General features: G+C 35.1%; 1 protein-coding gene across 1 annotated transcript; it reads left to right on the forward strand.

The window, feature by feature from the left end:
- The first annotated feature begins 17,922 nt into the window (after positions 1 to 17,922).
- LOC138872802 (uncharacterized) lies at positions 17,923 to 21,697 on the forward strand. Its single transcript, XM_070151220.1, has 2 exons — positions 17,923 to 18,450; positions 21,656 to 21,697. The coding sequence occupies exons 1-2, from the start codon at positions 17,923 to 17,925 to the stop codon at positions 21,695 to 21,697; spliced, it is 570 nt and encodes a 189-aa protein (XP_070007321.1).
- The last annotated feature ends 5,904 nt before the right edge of the window (positions 21,698 to 27,601 follow it).

The raw sequence follows: 27,601 nt of genomic DNA on the forward strand, positions 1-27,601 counted from the left end.
TCTGACTCGAAACTCTCAAAATTTAGAGCACACTTGGTCTTGAAGATCTTTGCCCCTACTGCTTCGTTCCCCGGTGCCTCCGCGAAAGATGCCATTTTTTGAATTTGGGTTTTTTCTGATTTTCAGAAAGTATAACCTAATAAAAATAGTGTTAGAAATGAACCCTTCTTTGATGATTTTAGGATCAGGTACTTGAGTAGAAGAACACATAAGCTTTGAGACAAAGTAACGGAGGATTCCAATTAGGACCATAACAATTGAGAGCGGGATTAATACCCAGTCTTTAATTGTTGTATCCACTACTAAATCTTCAGCCATTTTTTTGAATCTGGTGTTTGTGATTGGAATCAGAAGTTTGGTGGCGTACAAGGAAATAACAAGGAAGAAAAAGAGAAGAAGAAAACGGCAAAAATTTGAAAGAATGAGAGAGAAAAATAATACAAAGAATATTTTATGGCTTAAGGATAGGAGGTAACCATAAATAGATATTTGGCTATAAAAATCAAAAGATAGCTATAGAATATAATTTTTTTTAAAAGTATTTATTTAAAATAAATAAGGTATCAACCTTTGTTATAGGAGGTAACAAATCTTTCTTTAATTCCTTTTAATTAAAGACTATGATCGGATGGCATAAAATTAAACCTAATTAATACCCAAGTTCTTGGATAATAATGCATGGTTGGGAAGTCGCAATAACTAGTTTTCTTGCATTTTGTTTTCTTCGGTTTCCTATTCGGTATTCGATATTCGGATTGGGGCCCAACTGAATCTGAATTTAAATAAAAAAAATCCGACATTAGAGGGATAAAACTAGGGATGTCAATGGATATTTAAAAACCGACTAAATCATACTGTACCAACGATTTTCAGGTTTCTTTTAATAAAACAGTAGGTTTTAATATAAATCTATAACCGTAAAGATAATTAGGGTATATTTTTTATTTTATGAAAATAAATCAAAAAATACCGAACTGTATCGAATTAATTTACATGTGAAAAATATATTTATATATTAAGTTTAAAAATAATAAAATATTAAATTTTTTCTTGGGCCTTGGAATTATGAAAGAGGTTACAAGCCAACAAGTAGTTAAACTCAAAATTCTAATTTCCAAACCTATAATGCTACTCTTATTGAAATTAAATTATTTATAACATATTCATTAGTAAGACACAAAGTATTATAGCGATTATAAGTAGCAAACTATAATATATTGAATATGTTTCTTTTTGTATGATTTAGATTAATCTTTTTGAATATGTAACCTTCTAGAGAAACTTTTGAGTCCCAGCTTGGTTAATATCTTTTCACTCGGGAGATTTTTTTTAATCTTTGCTTAGTTTCTTTTACATTGCTATAGAATAGTTGATGGATCTATACGCTGGCCATCTTTATGTTTTCTTAATTCATCACCCTTTAAACAGTAAAAATATTTAAGAGAATTTTGTCAAGTTCTATAAAAGTACGTAGGTTATTGTATTCTACTTCTACTAGTGACATTTACATGACATTAAAAAAATAACCGAACCGTACGGATACTAAAGTGAAACCGACATGATTAGGACGGTTTCAGAAAGTCTAATTTTGGTTATACATAATAGAATAACCAAAAAAATTGATATGGTACAAATTTTATAAAATAATCAGTCGAACCGAACCATTAACACCTCTAGGTAAAATATTCTTTAGTAAATACGATTCTATACTCAGGACTCAACATGGATTCAAATTTTATTGTCCAAGTATAGGAGATGGAGTTAATTTCTGATCGACAACAAAATAGGGGTGTTCAAACCGAACCGAAAAATCGCACCAAACCGAAAAACCAAACCAAATCGATTAAAAGACCCGACTAGGTTTGGATTGACTTGGTTTGGTACTGAGTAAAAAATCCAAACCAAACCGATATATAAATATATAGATTTTATTTATATTTTTAAGACTTTATAGTGAATTTTCTTTAGAAAATATAGAAATATTTGGGATCCTCTCATGTATTAACCTTGAAAGCGTAAATTAACGAAAAATTATTGTTAGATGACTAAGAAAATAACTATCATGTGTTACTAAAAAAATTCTCCCATTAGAATATTTTGATAGATCATATTTTTGTCAATTTTTTCCATATTTACTAAATATATATTCACTTATCAAAGTTTTATCTATAATTTTAACAAAGTAAGATTAAAATAATATTTATGTAATAAAAAAAATCCGAAAAACCCGACAAAACCAAACCAATTCAAACCGACATAGTTGATTTAGTTTGATTTTGATAAAGACCGAACTAACCCGGTTCACCCCTAAACAAAATATGTAATGTCTATCATATCAAAGTTGGGTAAAGAATAAAATGAAGAATTGACACATCCACTGGATAAAAGGGGTTGGCATTCATTGGATATAACAAGACAACTAACCGAAAGGTGATGCTAACAACTTATTGGGAGTGCATTTCTGAAGTAACCAATTCGTCCCACTCGAATGAGCTCTTCTTTTTTTGTTTCCACCGATATTCGATATTTGTATTGGGATTCGACTAAATTTGAATTTACATCAGGCAATTTAATATTAGTGAATAATTAAAAAGCTTCCTAACAAAGGCGATTGCATATTCAAGGCTCGAACCAAAGACCTTTAGTTAAGGACGAAAGAGTACTTATCATTTTACTACAACCCTTATTGGTATATTTCTTCTACATAACAAAGGTAGGTTCAACATTTAAAAACTTATGGATTCGAGTTTTAAATTACACTATAGCTTATTTGGTTTGTTAAGTTCTAAATATATTGTTTTTATTTATTTTAATGAATTTTTTAACAAATATATAAATTTGAGTCAAAGTTACTAGATTTAGATCATAATTATTACCGAAGATCCTCTCATGCTTCATCATAATTAAAGGGATCTTTATACAAATAATCAATCATATTAATTGTTTAGTTTTTCTATTCATATACATAGATTATACAGTAATTATACACATGTAATACATAAATTATGCATATAATATACATTCACCAGCTATTTGGATTAATTCTTCATAATTAAACTAGTAGAAATCAAATAATCATCGGATTCGAACCGAAATCCTATAAATAGATAAGAACACAACCCAACTAATTCCCCAAAAATATGAATTTGTATAAAATTCGAACTAGTTATAATTAACTAATCCCAATATGAAAGTAATGAAAAAACTCAAAAAAAAAAAAAAAAAAAAAAAAAAAAAAGAACACTCTTTGAGCTAGGGGCTACACAGTTAATTCAAAGGGTTGTGTTACTAATTATTTGTCCTAAATTAAGGGAGGGGGGGGGGGGGGGCTACTTGAGCAGAGTTAACCCAAGGTGCATACCTTGGTCCCCATGATATATGGCATGAGGGGATCACCTCTTGTTCACTAGCTCTGCAACTTTTAAATTCTGCTAATTAAATTCTCTTTGTGAAATCATACCATCTTGTATTAATGACTCTCTAGAACCTTAATGAGATTCTTTTTAATTTCCCATCCGATGTTTTCCGATTAAATTCGGTTTCGTACCGAGAAGTGTCATATTGGGGATAATGTGCTCTCTAATAATAATGATTTCACATTTAGGGCTCGAACCCGAAACCTCTTGTTAATAATGGAAGAATACTTATCACAACACCACAATCCTTGTTGGTATCTTTGTTTAACCAAAAAATAAAATTTTAGTCAAAGCTAGAATTTAGAAGAATACGGGTTATTGATAATCAAAAGAATGTATAAAAGGAAGTAATTTAGGTAGCAAGAGAGTAATCAAGAGAAAAACAAGTAAACCAAAATTTTCCAATAGTTTTTTTTTTGTCCTTACAATTGATCAAATATCTCCCTTTTATAGATATCTTGGAGATATACGTTTTGCCAAAATCATAATGAGGCTATTATGAGTAATTAAAGACATTGAATGCTACGTTACATAATCATTACATTCAATACAGATTCTCTAATGTATTCCACATTTAATGCCTATTAAATGCCGTATCTGCACTCTTTTCTATTGTCAGATTCATTCCTTTTGATTCTCGGATATAAATGACTTAGATAGGTACGGGCGCTGAGTTATTCGAATAACTGCATGTGTCTCTTCCTCTGCCATTTGCTCGTATCTGTTGCAACTCATGCCTCTTGGCTAGTTGTAATTCTTTGACTATTTGACCAGTCTACGTGTCTCGACACCTTTATATTTAAATATAATTTTTTTCAATACAGATAGTCCCCCCACTTTCCATTTATTCATCAGTTGAATATTTGGGAAGTAGATTTCATTAAAAGAGAATTTTTGTCACCATTAATGCTATGACAAAATTGACGCTTCAATTGTCGCTTCCATTTAATGCTCCGTACACGTGTCATTTTTCCATTGATTCTGCAGTTTTGCAGCCCTTTTCAAGGCTTTTTTATGGTTCACTATTCACGAAGTGCCAGTTATCGTTATTATGGTCCTTCCATTACTGCACTTTTACCTTTGGCGATTGCTTATTAATATAAATATAACTTCTTTCCTTGTCTTTTACCACATAAAGCTTATTGAACACTTAATTCCTCAAATCTCAGTTCACTTTTTCCTCACATTATTCTTCTTTGCCATGTCTTCACCAAACCCTAACCCTAGGAGAGTTCCCATTGTTGATACCTTCCCCAATGCCCCCATTAGGCATAGAAAGGGAGGTAGGCTTCGTAGCTTAGGGTCTACTCATGGTGGTGGCTCGTCTATACCTTCTCCTAGTTCTGGTCCTTCTTCTAGAACCAGAGGTTCCCTTTCTCACAAATCTTCTTCTAGGGGTAAAGAACCTTCTGAACAATTACGTGAGCCTTTAGTAGAGGAGATAGTCCCTACAAAACTATCTTTTTACCATGATAAGAAATCTATTAGAAACCAGGTTTCCGCTATAGATCATGCTGATGCTTACCCCACTCAAATTACAGAAGTTTTGACTCCTGTAGTTAGCAAAGATTGTCATTGGAGTAATGATTTTCCCATTATTATCCCTAATCTAAATCAGAGAATTACTTCTTATTTGATTGGGTTCTCTTTTGTTTATACATACCCTTTCACTTTAGGGTTCAAACCAGCTATTGACCCAGTCATTCTTGAATTTTGTCATTTCTTTAATGTCTGTTTGGGTCAAATTGGCCCAATCATATGGAGGGTTGTTACCTGTTTGAGGCATTTAACCAATATGGCTAACGTTTCCTTTACTTTCCCTCACCTGATTCATCTTTACTCCCCTAGGCTTTTCCGTAATGGTGTTTTTACCCTAGTGGCCAGGAGTAAGAGAGTTTTGGTGAGCCCTGAAGATGACAAGGACCGTGGATGGTATGTACAATTTGTTGCTGCCCCCACTGTTGGCTTAGTGGGTGAGGATAACGTTCCCTTCCCTGAGAAGTGGAATTTTGCACGTAAGTCTTTTATCTTTCTCGTGCCTTTTTTCTTCAAGTTTATCAACTTCTCTAATTTTGCCCTTTTTTTAGCAACCATGGGAGTTGTGGAGGACATTCCCAATTTCCATGGTTGGATAGATAAATTGCTGAAGACCGTACCAATAGATGGTAGGTCTTGGAGAACACTTTCTAACCGTTACGGTTGGAAAGTAAAGACTCATGGTAAGAGTTTTTATTTCATCTTTCACGCATATATATATTTTTCTTTATTGCTCTAACTCCCATCCTTCTTTTTATCAGGATTTGCTATTCGAGGAGTTACTGCTGAAGCAGTTGCAACCTCTCGTGTCTCTTCGAGAACTCGTACTCCTTCGGGGCCCCGTATCTCTTTAGAAAGAGCCCGAGAAATAGTCTTGGGTTCTTCTTTTGCGAAAAGGAAAGCTGTTGAAGAGGAAGACTCTGAAGAAGAGGAAGATGGGGGCTCCCTGGTGATGAGGCCACAAGCTAGGAGACGCATCATCTCTGATGACAAAGCTGAAGTTTCCCCTCGTCTTTCTGTTTCTCTTACCAAACTTGTTGAAACCCCAGTAATAATTCCTGACGATGACGCCACTCCTTATGATACCCGTGAGTCTATTGATCAACTTTTCATCAGTGGTTTTGGTAGTGGAAGTTTAGGGCCTGCTTTAGATGAAATACCCTTATCTTCTTTTTCAACTCCCGTGCCTGTGATTCCTTCCTTACCAGCACCAGCTGTTTCTATTCCTTCTTTTACTGTTTTCACTTCTTCTACCACTCCTTCTTTGACAATTCCCCCTCCTAATGTTCATCATACGGAAGTGGGCTCTTCAAGTAGAAGTGTCGCTATGAGGAGGGTAACTATTGAAGTTCCTGCTGATAGTAGCCTTTTGAGGAACTCAAGTCAGGCAGATGTATGGCTGGAGCCTTTAATTGGCCCAATTAAAAAAGCAAAGTTGGAGAGCCATAGTTCCCTGACTCTAATGAATGATACCGTGCATGCCACTTTGAAGGTATTTTCCTTCTCTCCCTTCTTTACTTTGTAAAATTTTTTTATCTTTGAAATTCTTATTTCCCTTCCTTTTTTTAGGCCAATCTTATCGGCACAGAAATGATGAACAGAATCACCCTCTTGGAGAAGGTAGCATGTGATTCTCAGTTGGAGGCGATCAATTGGAAGGAACAATTTGAGAGTGCACAAATTGATATGGAAGATTTACAAGAGAGCAAGAATACTTTAGAGCAGCAGGTGCGGGCTTTAACTTCAGTGGTAGCGGTTGTAAAAGCTTCCTCAAGCCAAGCAGAAAAAGAAAAAGAACGTCTCGAATCCTCCTTTTCAGAGCAACTATCTAAGGCTAGTGAAGAGAACAGAGAGTTGAAAGCTCTTTTGAGTCAAAAAGAAGTTTACGTTGGGGAGCTCGTGCAAAGCTTAACTCAAGCACAAGAAGACCTTCGAGTCTCTGCTGATAAGGTGCGTGCTTTATAGAGCTCCCATGACTCTCTTCAAGCTTCTTATAACTCCGCCTTAGCTGAAAATGAAGAGCTAAAGAATGAGATTGCTGATTGGGAAAAGGATTATGAGATTCTTGAAGAAAAATCTATTGTTGAGGTAAGTTGGGAATTTTTGAATTCACGTCGTGATACCCTCATTGAAGCCGGCCAAGAAAACTTCAACCTGGAGTCGGAGTTAGCTAAGATCAATGAAACCATTGAAAAAGCTCAGCAAACTCAGGACTTCCCTTCTCCCGTGGTTGAAGCTCCCGTGAATGTTAAAGCTGATACGGGTATCTCAACTCTTTCAAGACCAACCGAGCCTGTTGCTGCAAGCCAAGTTGAAACCGCATTTGTTGATGCACCTGCCCAAATTGAGCCCGCTGCTATTGATGATCCTGCTTCAGTTCACAAACTTCTCAGTGACCAGTCTTAATCATTTGAATGATTTTGTTTTTGTTTTTATTTTTGGAAAATTGTAATCAAACCCTTAGCTTCAATTGAGGGTTGGTTTTGGAAACGCAAGTTCCCAAGTCTTTTATGGGGCAATTTGTATAAACAATTTCATAGTTTTATGACTAAGTTCGTACTTAGTTTTCAATTTTTAAATATTAAGAAGTTTTTCATGTTATTATATTAAACTTCTGTCTGCTTTATTCTTGCCTTTATTTTTATGGACTTATAGAATAATTTGCATTTTTGTTCTTCGAAAATGCTTCTGTTAATCTCATGACTAACTAATTTAAACATGAGTTTTATAAAAGAGGGACCTTTTTATATTTCGACACTTAATGAAGAAGACGTCTCAACTTCATAATGGTGTTATCATACGATAAAAGAAATAGGAACACACATGTTTCTTTGAAATAACTTTGACAAGTTTTGAATAATACTTTACATGTATTTGAATTACATCTATAACTTTCTCGTAACTGTTTTTCTTGTAACAGATTTTTACAAAAGAAGAATAATAGACACGGGGTTTTTCCTTATAACCCATTTTAGTACATAGCCTTTACCCTAACTATAGTGAGGTTTTTCTTTGGCCTTAGCTCGTGGCTCTATCTCGTGATTTTGTGACTTTTACTCTGCACTTGACTCTTTTAGGCTTGATTTTTCCTCAATTTTCTTTGCCTTGTTTATACACATGTCTGTGTATATTATGTAGTCCCCTAAGTGTTTGAGTGTTGAAGTATAAAGCCTCGAGCACTTGATAGTTTCTCTAATTTGGTCCTTTTCCTGAAAAGGAAAAACATACGGGACTCGGAGGTGCGATTATAGATGAAGACTGCTTAACCCGTTTGGATTTCTATCAGAATAATTGTAACCCTAGGCCAAGAATTTTAGGTTATTCCGTGTGCCTTACAGGTCGTGACTCATCATTTAGTACAGGTTAGCTTTTTGCCTATCATCTAAAATCATTAGTAAAATTTTAACAATTCAAGAATTAAATTTAAAATGGTGATACTTGACCGTGGGTATTCCTTAGAAATAGTATCTCTTCAAATGAATAGCATTCCAATGTGAAGGTAGTATCTTGCCATCCATTGTCTCCAGTTCATATGCTCTCTTTCCTGCAATATCACGAACTCTGCAGTGTCCTTCCCATGTTGGACTAAATTTACCCGCGTTAGCTGCCTTTGTAGATTAAAAAACCTTTTTTAAACACGAAGTCCCCCACTTTGAAGAATCTGAGGCGTGCTTTTCGGTTGTAATATCGTTCTATGACTTGCTTTTATGCTGCCATTCCTATTAATGCAGCTTCTCTCCTCCCCTCGAGTAAATCTAGATTGACCCACATCTCCTCGTCATTAGATTCTTGTGTCGCTTGTGTGAACCGTGTACTTGGTTCCCCTATCTCAACTGGAATTAAAGCCTTAGCTCCATAAACCAATGAAAACGGTGTTTCTCCTGTACTTGTTTTTGTAGTTGTGTGATATACCCATAAAACTCCAGGTAACACTTCAGGCTAGTTACCTTTTGATTCCTCTAATCGTTTCTTTAAATTATTGATAATAACCTTGTTTGTTGATTCTGCTTGTCCATTACCCACCAGATGATAAGGCGTAGACGTAATCCTTTTAATTTGCCAACTTTGAAAGAATTCCGTGATTTGAGCTCCAATAAATTGAGGGCCATTATCACACACGATCTCCTTTGGTACACCGAACCGGCATATGATATTCCGCCAAATAAAATATTTGACTTCCTTTTCTTGCACTTGTTTAAATGCTCCTGCCTCCACCCATTTAGTAAAATAATCAGTGAGTACGAGCAGAAACTTTACCTGTCCTTTTGCTTGTGGTAGTGAACCCACGATATCCATTCTCATTTCATAAATGGCCATGGCGCGATGACCGGATGTAATAACTCCGCAGGTCTATGCATATTGTTACTGTACCTTTGACATTTATCACATTTGGCCATGAAACTTTCTGCTTCTTCTTCCATTTTAGGCCAGTAATAACCTGCCCTAATTAAGGTTCTTACCAAGACCTTCCTCATGCGTAATTCCTGCAATGTCCCTCGTGTATTTCTTTCATTACATACTCCGTTTGCGAAGGTCCGAGGCATCTTGCTAAGGGACCACCGAACATTTTACGATATAAATTGCCTTGCTTTAAGCAGTACCGAGCAGCCTTCTTTCGAAGCACATGAGCTTTTTTCTTATCATCAGGGACGGTACCATACTGCAAAAAAGCAACAATCTCGTTCCTCCAATCCCAAGTTAAATTATTAAAATTTACCTCATTCTTATCAGGATCGAGAACTGAATGAAATAAATGTATAATTGAGGTGTTTGCATCGCTTGCCACATCAACTACAGATGTGAGATTAGCTAGGGCGTCCGCTTCAACATTTTCATCCCTTGGTATTTTTATAACTTTCTAGGTTTGAAATTGCTTTATCAATTCTCGTACCTTTTCTAAGTATTGTTGCATCCTTGCTTCCCTAGCTGTATAAGTCCCCAACATTTGATTAACCACGAGTTGCGAATCACTCTTGATTATAATCTGATTTATGCCAAGCTCTCGTGCCAATTCTAGACCAGCAATCACAACCTCATACTCCGCTTCATTATTAGTTATGGAGTGACATTTAATAGCTTGTCGAATGGTTTCACCCGTAGGTGGTACCAAGACAATCCCTAAACCTGCACCTTTCACATTAGATGAGCCATCAGTGAATAAAGTCCAAGTTCTTGGGTTAGCTCCATTGAATACCTGTAATTCTTTTTCTGCTTCTAATTGCATCCCCTGGCTAAAATCAACCACGAAATCAGCTAACACTTGTGATTTTATAGCAGTTCTAGGTTGGTATGTGATTTCGCATTCACTTAACTCTATTGCCCACTTAGCTAACCTACCTGATAACTCATGTTTGTGTAATATATTACGTAAAGGGTAGGCAGTTACTACAGCGATAGGATGACACTGAAAGTAAGGTCTTAACTTTCTAGATGTCATGTTTAATGCAAGTGCAAGTTTTTCTAACTGAGGATACTGTGTCTCTGCATCTAACAAAGATTTACTAACATAATAGATAGGGGATTGTTTACCTTGTTCCTCTCGGACCAAAACAGCACTTACCGCAACTTCCGAAATAGCAAGGTAAATGAGTAGTCTTTCCCCAGCCTTTGGTTTTGCCGGCCAAGGTAGATTTGATAAGTACGTTTTCAAATTCCTGAGTGCCTGTTGACATTCTTCATTCCATTCAAAATGATCCTGCTTCTTAAGGGCTAAGAAGAATTTAAAGCACTTCTCTGATAATTTAGAAATGAATCTTCCCAAGGCTGCAATTCTCCCTGTTAATCTTTGAACTTCTTTCTTGTTTGAAAGTATATCAGGGATTTCTTCAATGGCCTTAATCTGTACAGGATTCACTTCAATACCACGGTTAGAAACGAGAAAACCCAAAAACTTACCTGATGCAACGCCAAATGCACATTTTTGGGATTTAACTTTATATTAAATTTGTGCAAAATTGAAAATGTGTCAGATAAGTGTGATATGTGATCTTTTGAATACTGAGTTTTAACAAGCATATTATCTATATATACCTCCATAGTCTTTCCTAAATGCTCTTGAAATATTTTCGTAACTAACCTCTGATACGTTGCACCTGCATTCTTTAGACCAAAGGGCATTACTTTATAACAGTAAATTCCCCTGTCTGTTATGAATGAAGTTTTTTCTTCATCTCCCGAATCCATTTTAATCTGATTATAATCTGAATATGCATCTAAAAAACTTAATAGTTCGTGACCCGCAGTCGCATCAATCAATTGATCTATGTGTGGTAGTGGAAAAGAATCTTTAGGGCAGGCTTTATTAAGATCTGTGTAATCTACACAAACCTGCCACTTACCGTTCTTCTTTGGAACTACAACAGTGTTATCTAACCAGTTAGGATACTTTACCTCACGAATGGAACCAATTTTTAGCAATTTTTGGACTTTTTCTTGAATCACCTGATTCTTTAAAGTTCCTTGCTTTCTTTTCTTTTGCTTGACAGGAGGGTATGATGGATCTTCATTTAGTTTATGAGTCATCACCTCTGGTGGTATTCCTGTCATATCAGAGTGGGACCAAGTAAAGCAGTCCACATTAGTTTTCAAAAATTCAATTAACTTACCTCTCATACCTTGGCTTAGATTGGCTCCAACATAGACTTTTTTATCAGGCCATTGAGCAAATAACACGATAGGCTCTAACTCCTCTATTGTTGTTTTGATATTTTCATTCTCTTCTGGTTCTTGAATGGTATCAGGCCTTGAATCTACATCTGTTTGCCCTTGTTCAGTTGAGGTTTGTGTTGTGGTGTCCTCAACTGCCTTCTGTGACTGCTATTTACCTTCATTTCTCGTGATTGTATCTGCAACAGAGTTGATATCCCTGGATATATGTTGATCTCCACGAATTTGACAGATTCCCCATGGCGATGGAAATTTAATAACTTGATGCAAGGTTGAAGGAGCAACATCCATTTCGTGGATCCATGGTCTCCCAAGAATCATGTTGTAAGCCATCTCCATATCTACCACCTGGAACTTTGTATCTTTGATGACTCCTTCAGCGAATGTGGTGAGTGTTAACTCTCCTTTCGTGAGGACACTAGAATTATCAAATCCAGATAGAGTATGCGCATTTGGTATCATTTTATCTTCAGCTTGCATCTAATGTAATACTCTTAGCAAAATAATGTTCACGGAATTACATGGATCAATCAAAACTCATTTCACATTAGTATCACGTGCAATTAAAGATATTACCAGTGCATCGTTATGAGGGGTTAATACGCCATCTGCATCTGCGTCATTGAATGTAATGTTGTCTTCCTTTAAAACATGCCGCACCTGTTTCCCTTGGGTAATTGTTACTTTGGAAATTTTGTTAGCTACAGTATATGATATATCATTGACGTCTTCACCCCCACTTAAAACGTTGACAGTTCTTTTGGGAGAAGGTGGTTTCAGAGGCTCCTGCCTGTTCTTCATGTAAGCTTGCTTGCCTTTCTCACTGAACAACTCAGTAAGATATCCTTGTTTTAATAAATGATCAACTTCACTTTGTAAAAATCTGCAATCTGCTGTTTTATGTCCGTGGTCATTATGAAACTCGCACCAATGATCAAGGTTGCGCCTGTTTGGATTCGATCTCATTTCTTTTGGCCATCGAACCTTATCTCCCATGCTTCTCAAAACAGCTACGAGCTCGGAGGTGCTGACGTTGAAGTTGTAACCACCGAATTTCGCTTTTAAATTTCTATCATCATCTTGTGACTCATAGTTGTTTCGCTCGTTCCTGAATCTTGATGAAGAACCTGATTCTCTGTTTCTTGATCTGTGATCGTACCTCTGACTATCTTGCTTTGACCGTGAGTCCTTTCCCGTAGGTCCCATGTAAGGCTCGTACCTATTTTTACCGGATCTTTTTTCAGTCTCCGCACGTCTCGAACTTACCTTTTCTTCTTTTTGAACTCGTGGAATAGTATCTTCCTCAATCCTCAACTTCGTGCTATACCTGTTATAAATATCATTCCACGTTGTAGCTGGGAATTCTCGAAGGCTTTCCTTGAGTCTCCTCGTAGCTTCCGACCTTTTTTCATTCAAATTACTTGTGAAAGCTATAGCTGTCCAGTTGTCAGGTACACGTGGCAATGTCATTCTTTCACGTTGAAATCTGTCCACGAATTCTCTAAGCAGTTCTGAGTCCCCTTGCTTGATTTTGAAAATATCCTCCATTCTTTTCTCTACTTTTTGAGCTCCCGAGTGTGCTTTGATGAAAGAATCTGCAAGCTCAGCAAAAGAATTTATAGAATTTTCGGGTAAAAGAGAATACCATGTTAGCGCTCCTTTGGTGAACGTTTCACCAAATTGTTTGACTAATTCCGATTCAATCTCTTACTTAGTCAAATCGTTGCCTTTTACGCCCGTTGTGAATGCAGTCACGTGATCTCGTGGGTCTGTTGTTCCATCATATTTTGGAATATCAGGTATTTTGAACATTTTTGGAATTGGGAGTGGAGAAGCACTTGGCTTCCAAGGTTGTTACGAATATCTATCTATATCTACCCCTTTGATTATAGGCCGCACCCCGGGTATCTGCTCTATGCGCTCACTTTGCTCCTTGAGCTGTTTCTGCAAGGTTAGTATTAAATTTTGTAAATCAGAATTAATTACATTACCTGGTTCTCTCTCCTGTGATTCACTGGGAGTTCCACCGCTGCCTGAGTTAACAAGCCCGGAACGAGAGTTTTCCAAAGTGTTATTATTTGGAGTAGGTATGGGTGTTGCAACAGGTAACCAGTTAACAAGTGCCTCAACAGTTTTGTTGACCTGAGCAGCAATTAATTTCTGCAAAGCTTTATCAATAGCTACAACATTTTCAAATTGAGCATACTCGTTTATTTGAGACCCATCAGGAGTACCCTCGCGAGATTACCATGGAGAGTCTCGTGGAGTAGGAACTTGAGTGTTAATATTCTGTGGATCTCCCTGATTTTGTTGGTTCTCTTGGTTTTCTTGAGTGTTGTCATTGTTGTTAGACATAATTGATGCAACAAGGAAAGTTAAGTGAAAAGAAAATAGATTATCAGTTTCCCGGTAACGGAACTAATTTGTTTAACCAAAAAATAAAATTTTAGTCAAAGCTAGAATTTAGAAGAACACGGGTTACTGATAATCAGAAGAATGTATAAAAGAAAGTAATTTAGGTAGCAAGAGAGTAATCAAGAGAAAAACAAGTAAACCAAAGTTTTCCAATAGTTTTTTTTGTCCTTACAATTGATCAGATATCTCCCTTTTATAGATATCTTGGAGATATACGTTTTGCCCAAATCATAATGAGGCTATTATGAGTAATTAAAGATATTGAATGCTACGTTACATAATCATTACATTCAATACAAATTCTCTATCTTATTCCACATTTAATGCCTATTAAATGTCGTACCTGCACTCTTTTCTATTGTCAGATTCATTCCTTTTGATTCTCGGATATAAATGACTTAGATAGGTACGGGCGCTGAGTTATTCGAATAACTGCCCGTGCCTCTTCCTCTGCCATTTGCTCGTATCTGTTGCTACTCGTGCCTCTTGGCTAGTTGTAATTCTTTGACTATTTGACCAGTCTACGTGTCTCGACACGTCACCTTTATATTTAAATACAATTTTCCCCAATACAATCTTAATGATAGGTTTCATGTGCATCACCAGTATAGGAGGACATTTGTTTGCGTGTCTAACCAAATGTCCGATATCCGCATTGAGGTTTCAATTAATGTGGAATCGCATCGTGTAAGTTCCATTAATTAAAGGGGAAAGCACTACCTATTAGCATTTTTTTGATTCCTAGGGTTCGAACCCATTCTAATTAAGGGTGGAGGGATCCTATCTATTTCAAATCCTGAAACCTAATAATTAAAAACTCTACATATTGGTACTACGTGTGCAACAACTTATATTGAATAATTTGTCATTTAGTAGTATAAAATTACTATTTGACAATGTATTGCCTATATAAGATCGTATTTGTGAGGGTATGTAAAATTTCATTATATGTATTTGTGTGATGAGCAATCGAAAGTAATGGTGCTATAGAAACAAGTAATCAATATTTTCATACAACTTTTATCTAGAGGGTGTACATAATTAGTTATTCAGCTTGATTTTGTAATAGTTTTTGTTCAGTTTTTTAGTTTTCAGTTTTTGTTAATTAACGTGCAAGCGAATTATTCCAACTGACATGGAGATCTCAAAGTTAAAAAACCTTAACTGACATGGAGAAACAAGAAGCTGACAAGGAACTTCAACATATCCCTCCTAAACCTCGAGATATCACTACAATAAATACTACTACTACAACTATAAATCATCAATCATCCTTCAAAGAAAAACTATTATCATCAAAATTTATGATGCATATTGATCTGGTGGAAAACGACCCGGCAAAGGAAGAGCAAAACAAAGAAGAGGAGTCCATGGACACAACCTCAATGGAACTAAAGGACAATTCATCTATCAGCTGAAAGATAAAAGTTGAATGTATCAACCATGGAAATACTCTCTGATTATTAAACTACCAGGTAAACGTATACAATACCAATATCTAAAAAAGAAAATACAAAAAATATGAAAACCATCGGAGAGATTTCCTCTCATAGATCTTGGCTCAGACTATTTCATTGTCAAATTTAACAAAGAGGAAAACATGATTAACGCCCTACAAAATGGCCCTTGGTTTATCAATGGATTTTTCCTCTCCATAAAGAAATGGGAACCAAACTTCATTGCAAGCAACACAACTCAGTAAAGGTCAGCCATTTGGATATGCCTTCCCCAGCTGCCCACCGAGTTTTATGATGCGATTATATTAAAGAAAATAGGCAACACCATCGGAAAGCTACTAAAGATTGATGCATGTACAAGTGCAGCACTTTGAGGACGATACGCACATCTATGTGTTGAGATGCCCTTTGATGAACCAGTCCAATCTTGCATCCTCATAGGCAAATACAAGCAGCATATCATATATGAAGGAGAACACATCCTCTGCAAAGTATGTGGGAGATTAGGTCACACCACCCAACACTGCTCCTACACCAAATCTTCACTCATACCTTCTGATGCAGAGCATCAAGTGGTGACCACCATCACCAACCCCATCAACCATTGGCAAACGGTGGGTTTCCAAAAGATAAGGACAGCACAGCCAAGAGCAACGAAGAACAGTCAGGAACAACCATTAACACATCACAAAAGCACTCAAAGTGGATACATAGGTATTAACGTAAAAATATTTGAAGCGGCCACAGGTAAGTATCTCCATACTCAACAACTTATTTACAGATCTAAAGATACTGATCATACATAATGCCTTGGTCCCAATCTAACATACACAACTAAAAATCTAACAACCACGACTCCTACTAACAATGGGTTAAGAAGAAAGATGGACATCATTAATAATAATCAATCACAAATCTACCATAATAAATTTGATGCTCTTCAGGAATCAGAGGAATGTGAAGAGATGGACATTCCCACAAACATTTCTCTACAACTGCATAGCATTTCCTCTCCCACACATAAAACCTCTTCGATACAAACAATGAACACAGCCATAGTACAAACGACACGTGTGCCAAACGTGGCCAGCACCAATGAGAATGCTGAACACTTGCATGACAAGTTGCTGCCAAATCAAAAAGCTACTGGCAGTTCAAACATAGCCAAAAATCACAACCTGCATGCAATCAAAAATCAATCCCAAAAGACAAGTCAGTTATAACCCAACACACAGGCATACACTTGTCATCAGAGACTGTCCAAATGGACACACCTATGGACACTTCTAACCAAACGGATCCTATATACTCTCACACGCCTAATTGACCTAATCACACACAAGTTCAATCTTCCACAAAAGATACACAATCATTTTATCTACCTTTTCAGCATTTCTCTAATATCTTAAAAGATAACACTCCACATGAAAATGTCAAACTTACTGCTACCCTTAAACAAAAGAATTCGACTGGCCCTGCTAACACACAAGGTGCCCAAAAACTCCTTCCAACCTCCCACGATGAACCTCAACAACCCAAACAACCCCATGCAAATCCCAAACCTAGTATATGCAACTCAGCCACAACACCCGGACCACCAACCTACTTCATGGATTGAGCAGGGGCTCCAGGGTCAAGCTCTCTTCTTCTTAATGATAATAGAAGGGCGGGAAGTCATGGTGATCATTCAAAACCCAAACTTCCTAGCCCAGGTGGTGGCAGAGGGGATGAGAATGGCTATGAAAAATTATATGAACCATATGTAGATGGCAAACATTCTCGATCCTCTAGCTCCAGTAGTAGCTCCTGCTCTCTACCACACCATGCACAACCACTAGAACCTTCCACAACACTTCAACCCCCTACTGAACATGAATCAAATGTTCAAGCTACCATTCTTCCCATCACCAGAGATAACAGAGATGAATCCCCGATTTTTCCCTTGGATACCCCAACAAGCCCAACATCATCCTCATATGGGCCCTCCGATGGAACAAGGAGCAAATTAAGAACAAGAAGTGCAAGAGGCAGAAGAGGTGGTGATTCCTCACCCTCCGGGAAGAAGCTCCTTCACAGAAATCTCAACAATAAGAGATATAGCCCTTATGCTATTGCCGGAGAGGGAGGACAAGAAATACATACTCCGATGCCCAATAGCACTCCAAAGATGCTCAATCGAGATAACACTATCGATCAACACAGCAACAACAAAGTATGTTGTCCTAGTGAATCCCACTCTGAGGGATAGTCCATTCATGATGGGAATTAATCCCAATGCAACTGCTCTCCATAGCCATTCCCCAATCATGAATACACCTACTAGTATAATCATATGGAACGTTAGAGGCGTTAATAATGCAGACTTCAGACGTAACTTTAGGGAGCTGATTAACAATCACAATCCATGAATAGTTGCTCTATTGGAAACAAAAATGGAAAACCATGCACTTCTTAGGGTAGATTTCAATTTCTCAGATCTAATTGAGATCCCAGAGGTTGGCAGAGCTAGTGGAATGGTTATTATGTGGATAGACACCATGGTAGCAGTGGATCGTGTTAGGAAGACTGATCAAGAACTGCATGCCCTAGTCCAGGTATTACCAAATCACAACTCTTGGCTTGTTAGTGCAATATATGCTAGTAATTATGTAACTAATAGGTTAACTCTGTGGGAAAACCTTAGGTCTATGTTTGATAATTACAAAGGCCCTTGGCTCATAGGTGGCGACTTTAATGATGTCCTGACTCAAGATAAGAAATGGGGAGGCAGGAACATTAGTAGAAATAGGACCTCCAGATTTTGGTTGTGTATTAACTACTGTAACTTAATTGACCTAGAATTCAAAGGTTGTCGTTACACATGGTCTAACCATAGAAATAGGAGGCATGGTCTTATATTAGAAAGACTTGATCGATGCCTTGTTAATGAAGCTTGGCTAGAGCTGTACCCCTTAGTAATGGTAACTCACCTCCCAAAAACCTACTCCGACCATAATCCGCTATTAATCAGGCTAACTAATCCTACCTCGACAAATTCTATCAAACCCTTTAGACTCGAAAAATATTGGCTAATCCACCCAGAGTTTAGTAAAATGGTTTAGCAAAGTTGGGATAATAGGAATTTCAGTGATGCCCAAAGATGTTTCAAGACTAACATTAGAGAATGGAGTGCCCAAAATTTTGGAAATATTTTCGCCAATAAGAAAAGGATACTAGCCAGAATTAGGGGGATCCAAAACTCACTAAGTTATGCTACTAGCACATTCCTTAGAAATTTGGAACACACTCTAATCACTGATTATAACAATACTCTACGCCTGGAGGAGGATCATTGGAAGATTAGATCTCGTCTTAATTGGCTAAACGAGGGCGATGGCAATACAATTTTTTTTACATTTCTATCTGTAATAGGCATAGGCGTAACAGTATTTCTTTCTTTAAAGATAACGCTGGGAATTGGATAACGGATCCTCAGAAATCATCGAGCACACCCACCATTATTTCCCAAATATATTCACAACCAACAATACTCTATCAGAGTGGAATACTATTAAAAGTGCTTACACAAATTTGGCAACATTGACCTCTCCCCACTGGATAGGCCATTAGACACCCAAGAAATTATTTCTACTGTATATTCTTTTAAGTCATACAAGGGCCCCGATCCTGATGGTATGCACCCTATTTTCTACCAACGACATTGGAATATTGTGGGTCCATCTATTATACGGCTATGCAAAAAAATATTTGCCAGGTCCAGAATCCCTGAGGAAATGAATCACACCTTATTATGCCTCGTCCCCAAATTCAAGCACGCAAATAACCTCAATAATTTTCGGCCAATAGGACTCTACAACACCACTTACAAAATAATTACCAAAATAATTGTTAACCGCATCAAGTCTTTTCTATCTGAACTTATCAGCCCATGCCAAGCTAGCTTTTTAAAGAGGAGGCGGGCATGTGATAATGCTATTATTATACAAGAAGTTGTAAACCATATTAAAAAAAGGAAAGGGGTGAATGGGCAACTAATAATCAAAATTGACCTCGAAAAACCGTTTGTTAGGTTAGAATGATCTTTGTCTACAAGGCCTTAACCTTCTTTAATTTCCCATCAAAGATCACCACCCTTATCATGAACTGCATCTCCACAAGCAAGATAGCAGTCTTGGTAAATAGTGTATAAACAAATTTCTTTGAACCCACAAGAGTTATCAGACAAGGGGACCCTCTATCTCCCTATTTATTCATATTAACCATGGAATTGTTGTCTGACATCAACCACCAAGTTGACATAACTCTATGGGATCCCATTATAATTGGGACAAAAGGACCCCATCTGTCACACCTATTTTATGCAGATGGCTATTCATGGCACATGCCAATGAAAAATCCATAAATACCATTCATAACTCCTTAGCAACCTTTTGTTCCCTAGCTGGTCATAAAATAAATAATACCAAATACAAAATCCTTTTTTCAAGTAACTGCTCAATTGCCATCAAAGATTCTACAATCGACTTATTTAACATTAATCCAACAAGTCAATTTGGCAAGTATTTAGGCTTCCCCATAACCAATAACAAACTTAAACCTTCCGACTTCCAGTTTGTAATTGACAATATGCGGAACAAACTTGCAAATTGGAAAACAAATTTCTTAACTCTTGCGGGACACAACCCTAGCAAAGGCTGCCCTCAACGCCATTCCTAATCATAATATGCAGTATATATATCTCCCAAAGAAGATCCTGCGTCAAATTGATAAAATCCAGCGTGATTTTATTTAGGGCACAACTTAAAATAAAAAAAAGGATCCACTACATCTCATGGGATGCTGTAACCCTTCCTAAAAAAATGGGGGGCCTAGGGTTACCTAAGGCATCCCACAAAAACTAGGTCATACTAGCAGGACTAGCATGGAGATTATTCACCAATCTGTCAACAATGTGGGCAAACACTCTAATTCAAAAATATAGCCCTAAACCTAAGGCTAAGAACACCTCCTTCATTTAGCAAAATGTTTTGAGAGGATGGAAAACTATTGCCAAAGGAATCACTTGGGATGTTGGCAATGGCAAATCCATAAACTTCTACTTTGGCTGCTAGACCCCTAACAACACAAACATCCGCTCTTCCATTCATGGTCCTCTTAATAAGAATGATAGCAACTTAACCCTTGATCAGGTTTGGAGAAATGATCAGTGGAACTGGTCTCAAATCTCTTTTGAACTACCCAGCAATATTACAAATGATATCTCCTCCATCTCCCTCTCAACAAACCCCTTAGCCATAGACACACCCATTTGGGCGCTCAACACAAATAGCACCTTCTCAACCCATTCAGTATACAAATTACTTCACCATCACATCCAAACGAGCACTGACTATGATTGGATTTGGAAGCTCCATACCCTTAACAAAATTAAATTTTTCCTCTGGCAATGCTTTAAAAATAGATTACCTACTAAATCTTACCTCCATCAAATTGGAGTTTCAAACGACAATATTTGCACGATTTGTAATGTGGCAGAAGAAACCATAACCCATATTTTCCTTGAGTGCACAGTGGCACTCATATTTTGGGACAATACGGGCATCGACATTAACGTCATCCCAAACAACAAATACTGGTTGTTATCTATCAAAGACCTCCAAATAATCGTTACACACAACTGCATAACTTGGGAAGATGTATTTCCATTTGCAATTTGGCACCTCTAGTTAAATAGAAACAATAATTGCTTCCACAACCTCTCCAAAACATTAAACTACCAAATGGTTAACACACGAACCATTGAATTTAAACTACTAGCCTCTAAATACAAATGCACCACGCACAAAATTCCTATACACATTAAATGGTACCCACCGCCACCCCACACTTACAAATTAAACATAGATGTTTCCTTGGGTAACCATAAGACTGGAGGCATTGCGGGCATTATAAGAAATAGTCAAGGGGACATGATCGTAGGTTTGCTAACAATATCAAAGCCTATAACTCTACCCATGCAAAATTACTAGCACTTCATGCAGGGCTAAAAATGGCACACGACAAAGGGCTAGCACCACTAGAGATTGACACTGATTCGACGGATATAATCCAACTACTTGAACTTAATAGCTTTTCTGCCTATACTAACACTATCTTTGAATGCAGGTACTTGTTGAAGAGATTGGGGAATCCAGTGGTCCGGCATAGCTTCCGCGAAGGCAACAAGGTGGCACACATTTTGAGTAAATTGGGTTCCAAACAACAACAATCAACCTCTACTGCAACTATTTTGAACTCCCCTCCAGACCCAATTAAGAGGATGATCCAAGAAGACAAAAATGAAGTATCTACTACTAGACTAGTATCAAGCTCCATATGTAATACACTAGCAATGTTCGGAAACCTAAGTATTATTCCTACTATTACTAATAGTGATGTAATGCCACCGTAACCTCTATTAATGAAATTATCCTTTTCTCAAAAAAAAAAGAAAAAGAATTATTCCAACTGAAATGAATTCAACGTTTTTTTAGACCAAATGCCACCTAAGTGAACGGGCACTTTATAGTTAAATAATTAGTCAGTTAAACCTAGAGATAAAAGGGTCGATACCCCGAAATTTGTTTAATATTCATTTGATTATTTCAGATTTTAATCAAACTGAATAACTAAAATTTTAAAAAATACAAAGCAAATTCAAACCGTAAACCAAATAAAATCACAATTAATTTGGTTCACTTTGATCTTTATATATCTGTTTAATCCAAATAATACACACCATTTTTTTCTCCCTCTTTATTTCTTTAATCATTAACTCAGAAATAAAATCCAAATCTCTAAATTTAAATGGGACAAATTTGTCGCTTTCTGCTTTCCATATACGTTAGTGATCATAAATTCAAATGATCTACGTACGATCCAATCTTAATCATATTTTAAGATATCATTATCAATAATTGACATTAAGATGTGAAATTTGTTATAGTGACGTTCTTATCATCATGCCTTTGCAATATTTTAATTCAGCCTTACATTATTATCAAGAATTGACCTGATCATCTTATCTTTTGATTAATCCTAACACTAAAATGGCATTGGCTGCTAAGTGTTGTTGCCAGGCCATTAATGAAGAAAAAAGCTAAAAAAAACGATTTAATTAGTTTAAATATGTAGAATCTGACTTTATGACTATGACATAATTATAAAATAAACCTAAGAAAACATTTGCAATTTACTATATGCAAATGTTTTAGTTACCATCGAAGTAATTACTTGGTCAAGCAATACATGTATATGTCGGCACCAAATTTTTTTTTTTTTTTTTGAAAAATTTTCAAGGAAACACACAGCCGCTATTTTTTGAGTGTGCACCGGGTAATATGCTTACTGCACGATAGCTCGTAAATCATACAGGAGATATAAACCGCACTAGGAAAATCTGGTACGACGAGCTCGGGCTGAAGAGACTGCTGGTAGCTCCCAGTTGTTAATACATGCATATCTCATTGTTTCGCATAAACAAATACGTTCTACGACCTTAGTATATTATTTGTTAATTAATATGTTAGACTTAGTAAATTGATGTGCGTGTATCTTGATTTTGTTTTCCATTTTCCAGGTTCATAGTTATAGATAGTGTGGTGAACGCCGTAATATGATGTATGAGATAACATTTTAAAGTGCTGCTGCTTCTACTACTACTATTATTATTACTATTATTATTATTTTTTGATAATACGGATAGTTATATTATATAAAGACTAGAAGTTGTTCTTGGTACATACACTTTGAAAATAAAACTTGTCACAACTTGGTGAACCAATGTTTGTGACATTTTGGTTTCCTAGAAGTTTTAGTCTATTACAAGCCGAAATGTCTAGTGACTTCTTGTAGTGGTGGACAACATCCAGATCCTTTGCTAGTTGTTGAACCAGTGGAGTTGAAAAAGAGGAATTCAAAAGCCAGTTTGCAAATGTCATTCATGGGGGGGGGGGTGTTATTGACATTGTTGTTGTTTCTGTTAATCCAAATTCCCCATACACTACTAGAAATCCGGAAAAAGCGACCAAAATTTAGCGACCAAAGTTGGTCTGTGGGAAAAAGCGACCAAAGTTGGTCGCTAAACTAGCGAAAATAATAAAATAAATAAAAGAAATAAAATAGCGACCAAGGTTGGTCGCTATATTAGTCAAAATGTTGATTGGACCGGTCAGACTTTCTTGGTCAAACATTTATTGAGATTAGTGACCAATGTTGGTCGCTAAAGTGGGACCCACCTACAAAATTTTAATAATTATATAATTATTTTAAAAAAATTATAAAATATAAATATATATAATATAAAAGTTGCGACCAACGTTGGTCGCAACTTAAAGGGTAGGAAGATACCGTCCAACTTTGGTCGCTTAAATGGGACTCAGTTATTCAATTTTAATAATTATATTATTAATTTAAATATTATATGAAATATAAAAATCTGATTTAAATATAGCGACCAACTTTGGTCGCTAAACTAAATTTTTGAATAAATGGCAACCAAAGTTGGTCTCTATTCACGTCAACAATGGTCAAAATTAAAAATCACTTTTGTATTTACTATCTAAATAATATAAATATAAGCCGTTAATACTTTTGTAATACAAGGATGAATAGTACTACGAATCGTGCGTGTCTCTCTCTCTCTCTCTCTCTCTCTCTCTCTCTCTATATATATATATATATATATATATATATATATATATTCAATCTGTAGCCTTTTCTTTTCAAAATTAATGTGTTGTCTTTTATTTAAAAGTAGTCTTGGAATTTACAAAAACTTTCTGAAGAAGTCTTGAAAGTACCTGTATGTGCTAGTACTATGCTAATTGACTGCAGGTACATCCTGGACAGGTTAGGTAAATATATATATATATATATATATATATATACTTACGCTATATTATGCACTGAGTATAAGTCTATTAGGTAATATTATATCGAATATAGCTTATATATATACTTACGCTATACTATGCACTAAGTATAAGTGTATTAGGTAATACTGTATCGAATATAGCTTATATATATATATATATATATATATATATATACTTACGCTATACTATGCACTAAGTATAAGTGTATTAGATAATACTGTATCGAATATAGCTTATATATATATATATATATATATATATATACTTACGCTATACTATGCACTAAGTATATGTGTATTAGGTAATACTGTATCGAATATAGCTTATATATATATATATATATATATATATATATATATATATATATATATATATACTTACGCTATACTATGCACTAAGTATAAGTGTATTAGATAATACTGTATCGAATATAGCTTATATATATATATATATATATACTTACGCTATACTATGCACTAAGTATAAGTGTATTAGGTACTACTGTATCGAATATAGCTTATATAATATATATATATATATATATATATATAATATATATATACTTACACTATACTATGCACTGAGTATAAGTGTATTAGGTAATATTGTATTGAATATAGCTTATATAATATATATACTTACGCTATACTATGCACTAAATATAAGTGTATTAGGTAGTATTATATCGAATATAGCTTATATATATATATATATATATATATATATATATATATATATACACTTACGCTATACTATGCACTAAGTATAAGTGTATTAGGTAATACTGTATCGAATATAGCTTATATATATATAATATATATATATACTTACGCTATACTATGCATTGAGTATAAGTGTATTCGGGCATACTGTATCGAATATAGCTTATATATATATATATATACTTACGCTATACTATGCATTGAGTATAAGTGTATTAGGTCATACTGTATCGAATATAGCTTATATATATATTATATATACTTACACTATACTATGCACTAAGTATAAGTGTATTAGGTAATACTGTATCGAATATAGCTTATATATATATATATATATATATATATATATATATATACGCTATACTATGCATTGAGTATAAGTGTATTAGGTAGTATTATATCGAATATAGCTTATATATATATATATATATATATATACTTACGCTATACTATGCACTGAGTATAAGTGTATTAGGTCATACTGTATCGAATATAGCTTATATATATATATATATATATAATATATAATATATATATACTTACGCTATACTATGCACTAAGTATAAGTGTATTAGGTAGTATTATATCGAATATAGCTTATATATATATATAATATATATACTTACGCTATACTATGCACTGAGTATAAGTGTATTAGGTCATACTGTATAGAATATAGCTTATATATATATATATATATATATAGTTTTAAGTTTTGAAAAAAAAATAAGAAGTTTTTTATAAATAGCGACCAACTTTGGTCGCTATTTCTAAAAATTTAAAACTGATTTACCTACCAAAATTGCGACCAACTGTGGTCGCTATTTTTAATTCCAGACTGTCAAAACTGGGATCCCCTCCCATTCTTTCTAAAAATTTTCCAAAATCTCTCTTTTCTCTCTCACACTCAAACCCCCCCCCCCTTCCAACTCCCAGCACCAGAGGCCCCACCCACGCCACCAATGACCACCGCCCAACTGCCGCCACCCTGTCGCCGTCGCCTCTGTCGCTGCTGCGTCTCTCTCCTTCTCCACCTCCTAAAAATTCTAGGTTAGAATTACAATTTATATCTTTTGTGTAAGCTTATAATGTTTTGTTTATTAGCTATGAATTAGTTTCAAATGACTAGTGTTTCAATTGATTATTTAACATTGTATTTTATAGAAACCTAGGGTTTAGGTTGTATTTATCATTATTTAACATTTTATAAAAATCTAGGGTTTATAGAAATGTTAACATTTTATTTAACATTGTATTTAACTTTATTTAACATTTTATAGAAATCTAGGATTTATAGAAATCTAGGGTTTAGGGTATGGGTTGAATTTTTAGGATATAATCATAACTTTTAGTCTATGTTTAAACTCGTAGGATATGAATATAACTTTTAGTTTTTAGGTTTTGTTCTTGTGAATTGAACTTGTAGGATATAAATTGAAATTTTAGGATATGAGTTGAATTTTTAGGATATGAATTGAAACTTTTAGGATATGAGTTGAACTTTTAGGAAATAAATTGAACCTTTAGCATATGTATTGAACCTTTAGGATATGACTTGAACTTTTAGTTTATGTTTAAACTCGTAGGATATGAATATAACTTTTAGTTTTTAGGTTTTGTTCTTGTGAATTGAACTTGTAGGATATAAATTGAAATTTTAGGATATGAGTTGAATTTTTAGGATATGAATTGAAACTTTTAGGATATGAGTTGAACTTTTAGGAAATAAATTGAACCTTTAGCATATGTATTGAACCTTTAGGATATGACTTGAACTTTTAGGATATGTTTAAACTCGTAGGATATGAATATAACTTTTAGTTTTTAGGTTTTGTTCTTGTGAATTGAACTTGTAGGATATAAATTGAAATTTTAGGATATGAGTTGAATTTTTAGGATATGAATTGAAACTTTTAGGATATGAGTTGAACTTTTAGGAAATAAATTGAACCTTTAGCATATGTATTGAACCTTTAGGATATGACTTGAACTTTTAGGATATGTTTAAACTCGTAGGATATGAATATAACTTTTAGTTTTTAGGTTTTGTTCTTGTGAATTGAACTTGTAGGATATAAATTGAAATTTTAGGATATGAGTTGAATTTTTAGGATATGAATTGAAACTTTTAGGATATGAGTTGAACTTTTAGGAAATAAATTGAACCTTTAGCATATGTATTGAACCTTTAGGATATGACTTGAACTTTTAGTTTATGTTTAAACTCGTAGGATATGAATATAACTTTTAGTTTTTAGGTTTTGTTCTTGTGAATTGAACTTGTAGGATATAAATTGAAATTTTAGGATATGAGTTGAATTTTTAGGATATGAATTGAAACTTTTAGGATATGAGTTGAACTTTTAGGAAATAAATTGAACCTTTAGCATATGTATTGAACCTTTAGGATATGACTTGAACTTTTAGTTTATGTTTAAACTCGTAGGATATGAATATAACTTTTAGTTTTT

The sequence above is a fragment of the Nicotiana sylvestris genome, chromosome 7, assembly GCF_000393655.2.
Source record: "Nicotiana sylvestris chromosome 7, ASM39365v2, whole genome shotgun sequence".
NCBI classification, from domain to species: Eukaryota; Viridiplantae; Streptophyta; class Magnoliopsida; order Solanales; family Solanaceae; genus Nicotiana; species Nicotiana sylvestris.

Bases quoted from the DNA above. Each gene is read 5' to 3' on its own strand.
- LOC138872802 (XM_070151220.1), top strand. From the start codon at position 17,923: ATGGAAAACCATGCACTTCTTAGGGTAGATTTCAATTTCTCAGATCTA. The intron at 18,451-21,655 runs GTAACTCACCTC...CTTTGAATGCAG, and splicing joins AGCTGTACCCCTTAGTAATG to GTACTTGTTGAAGAGATTGG.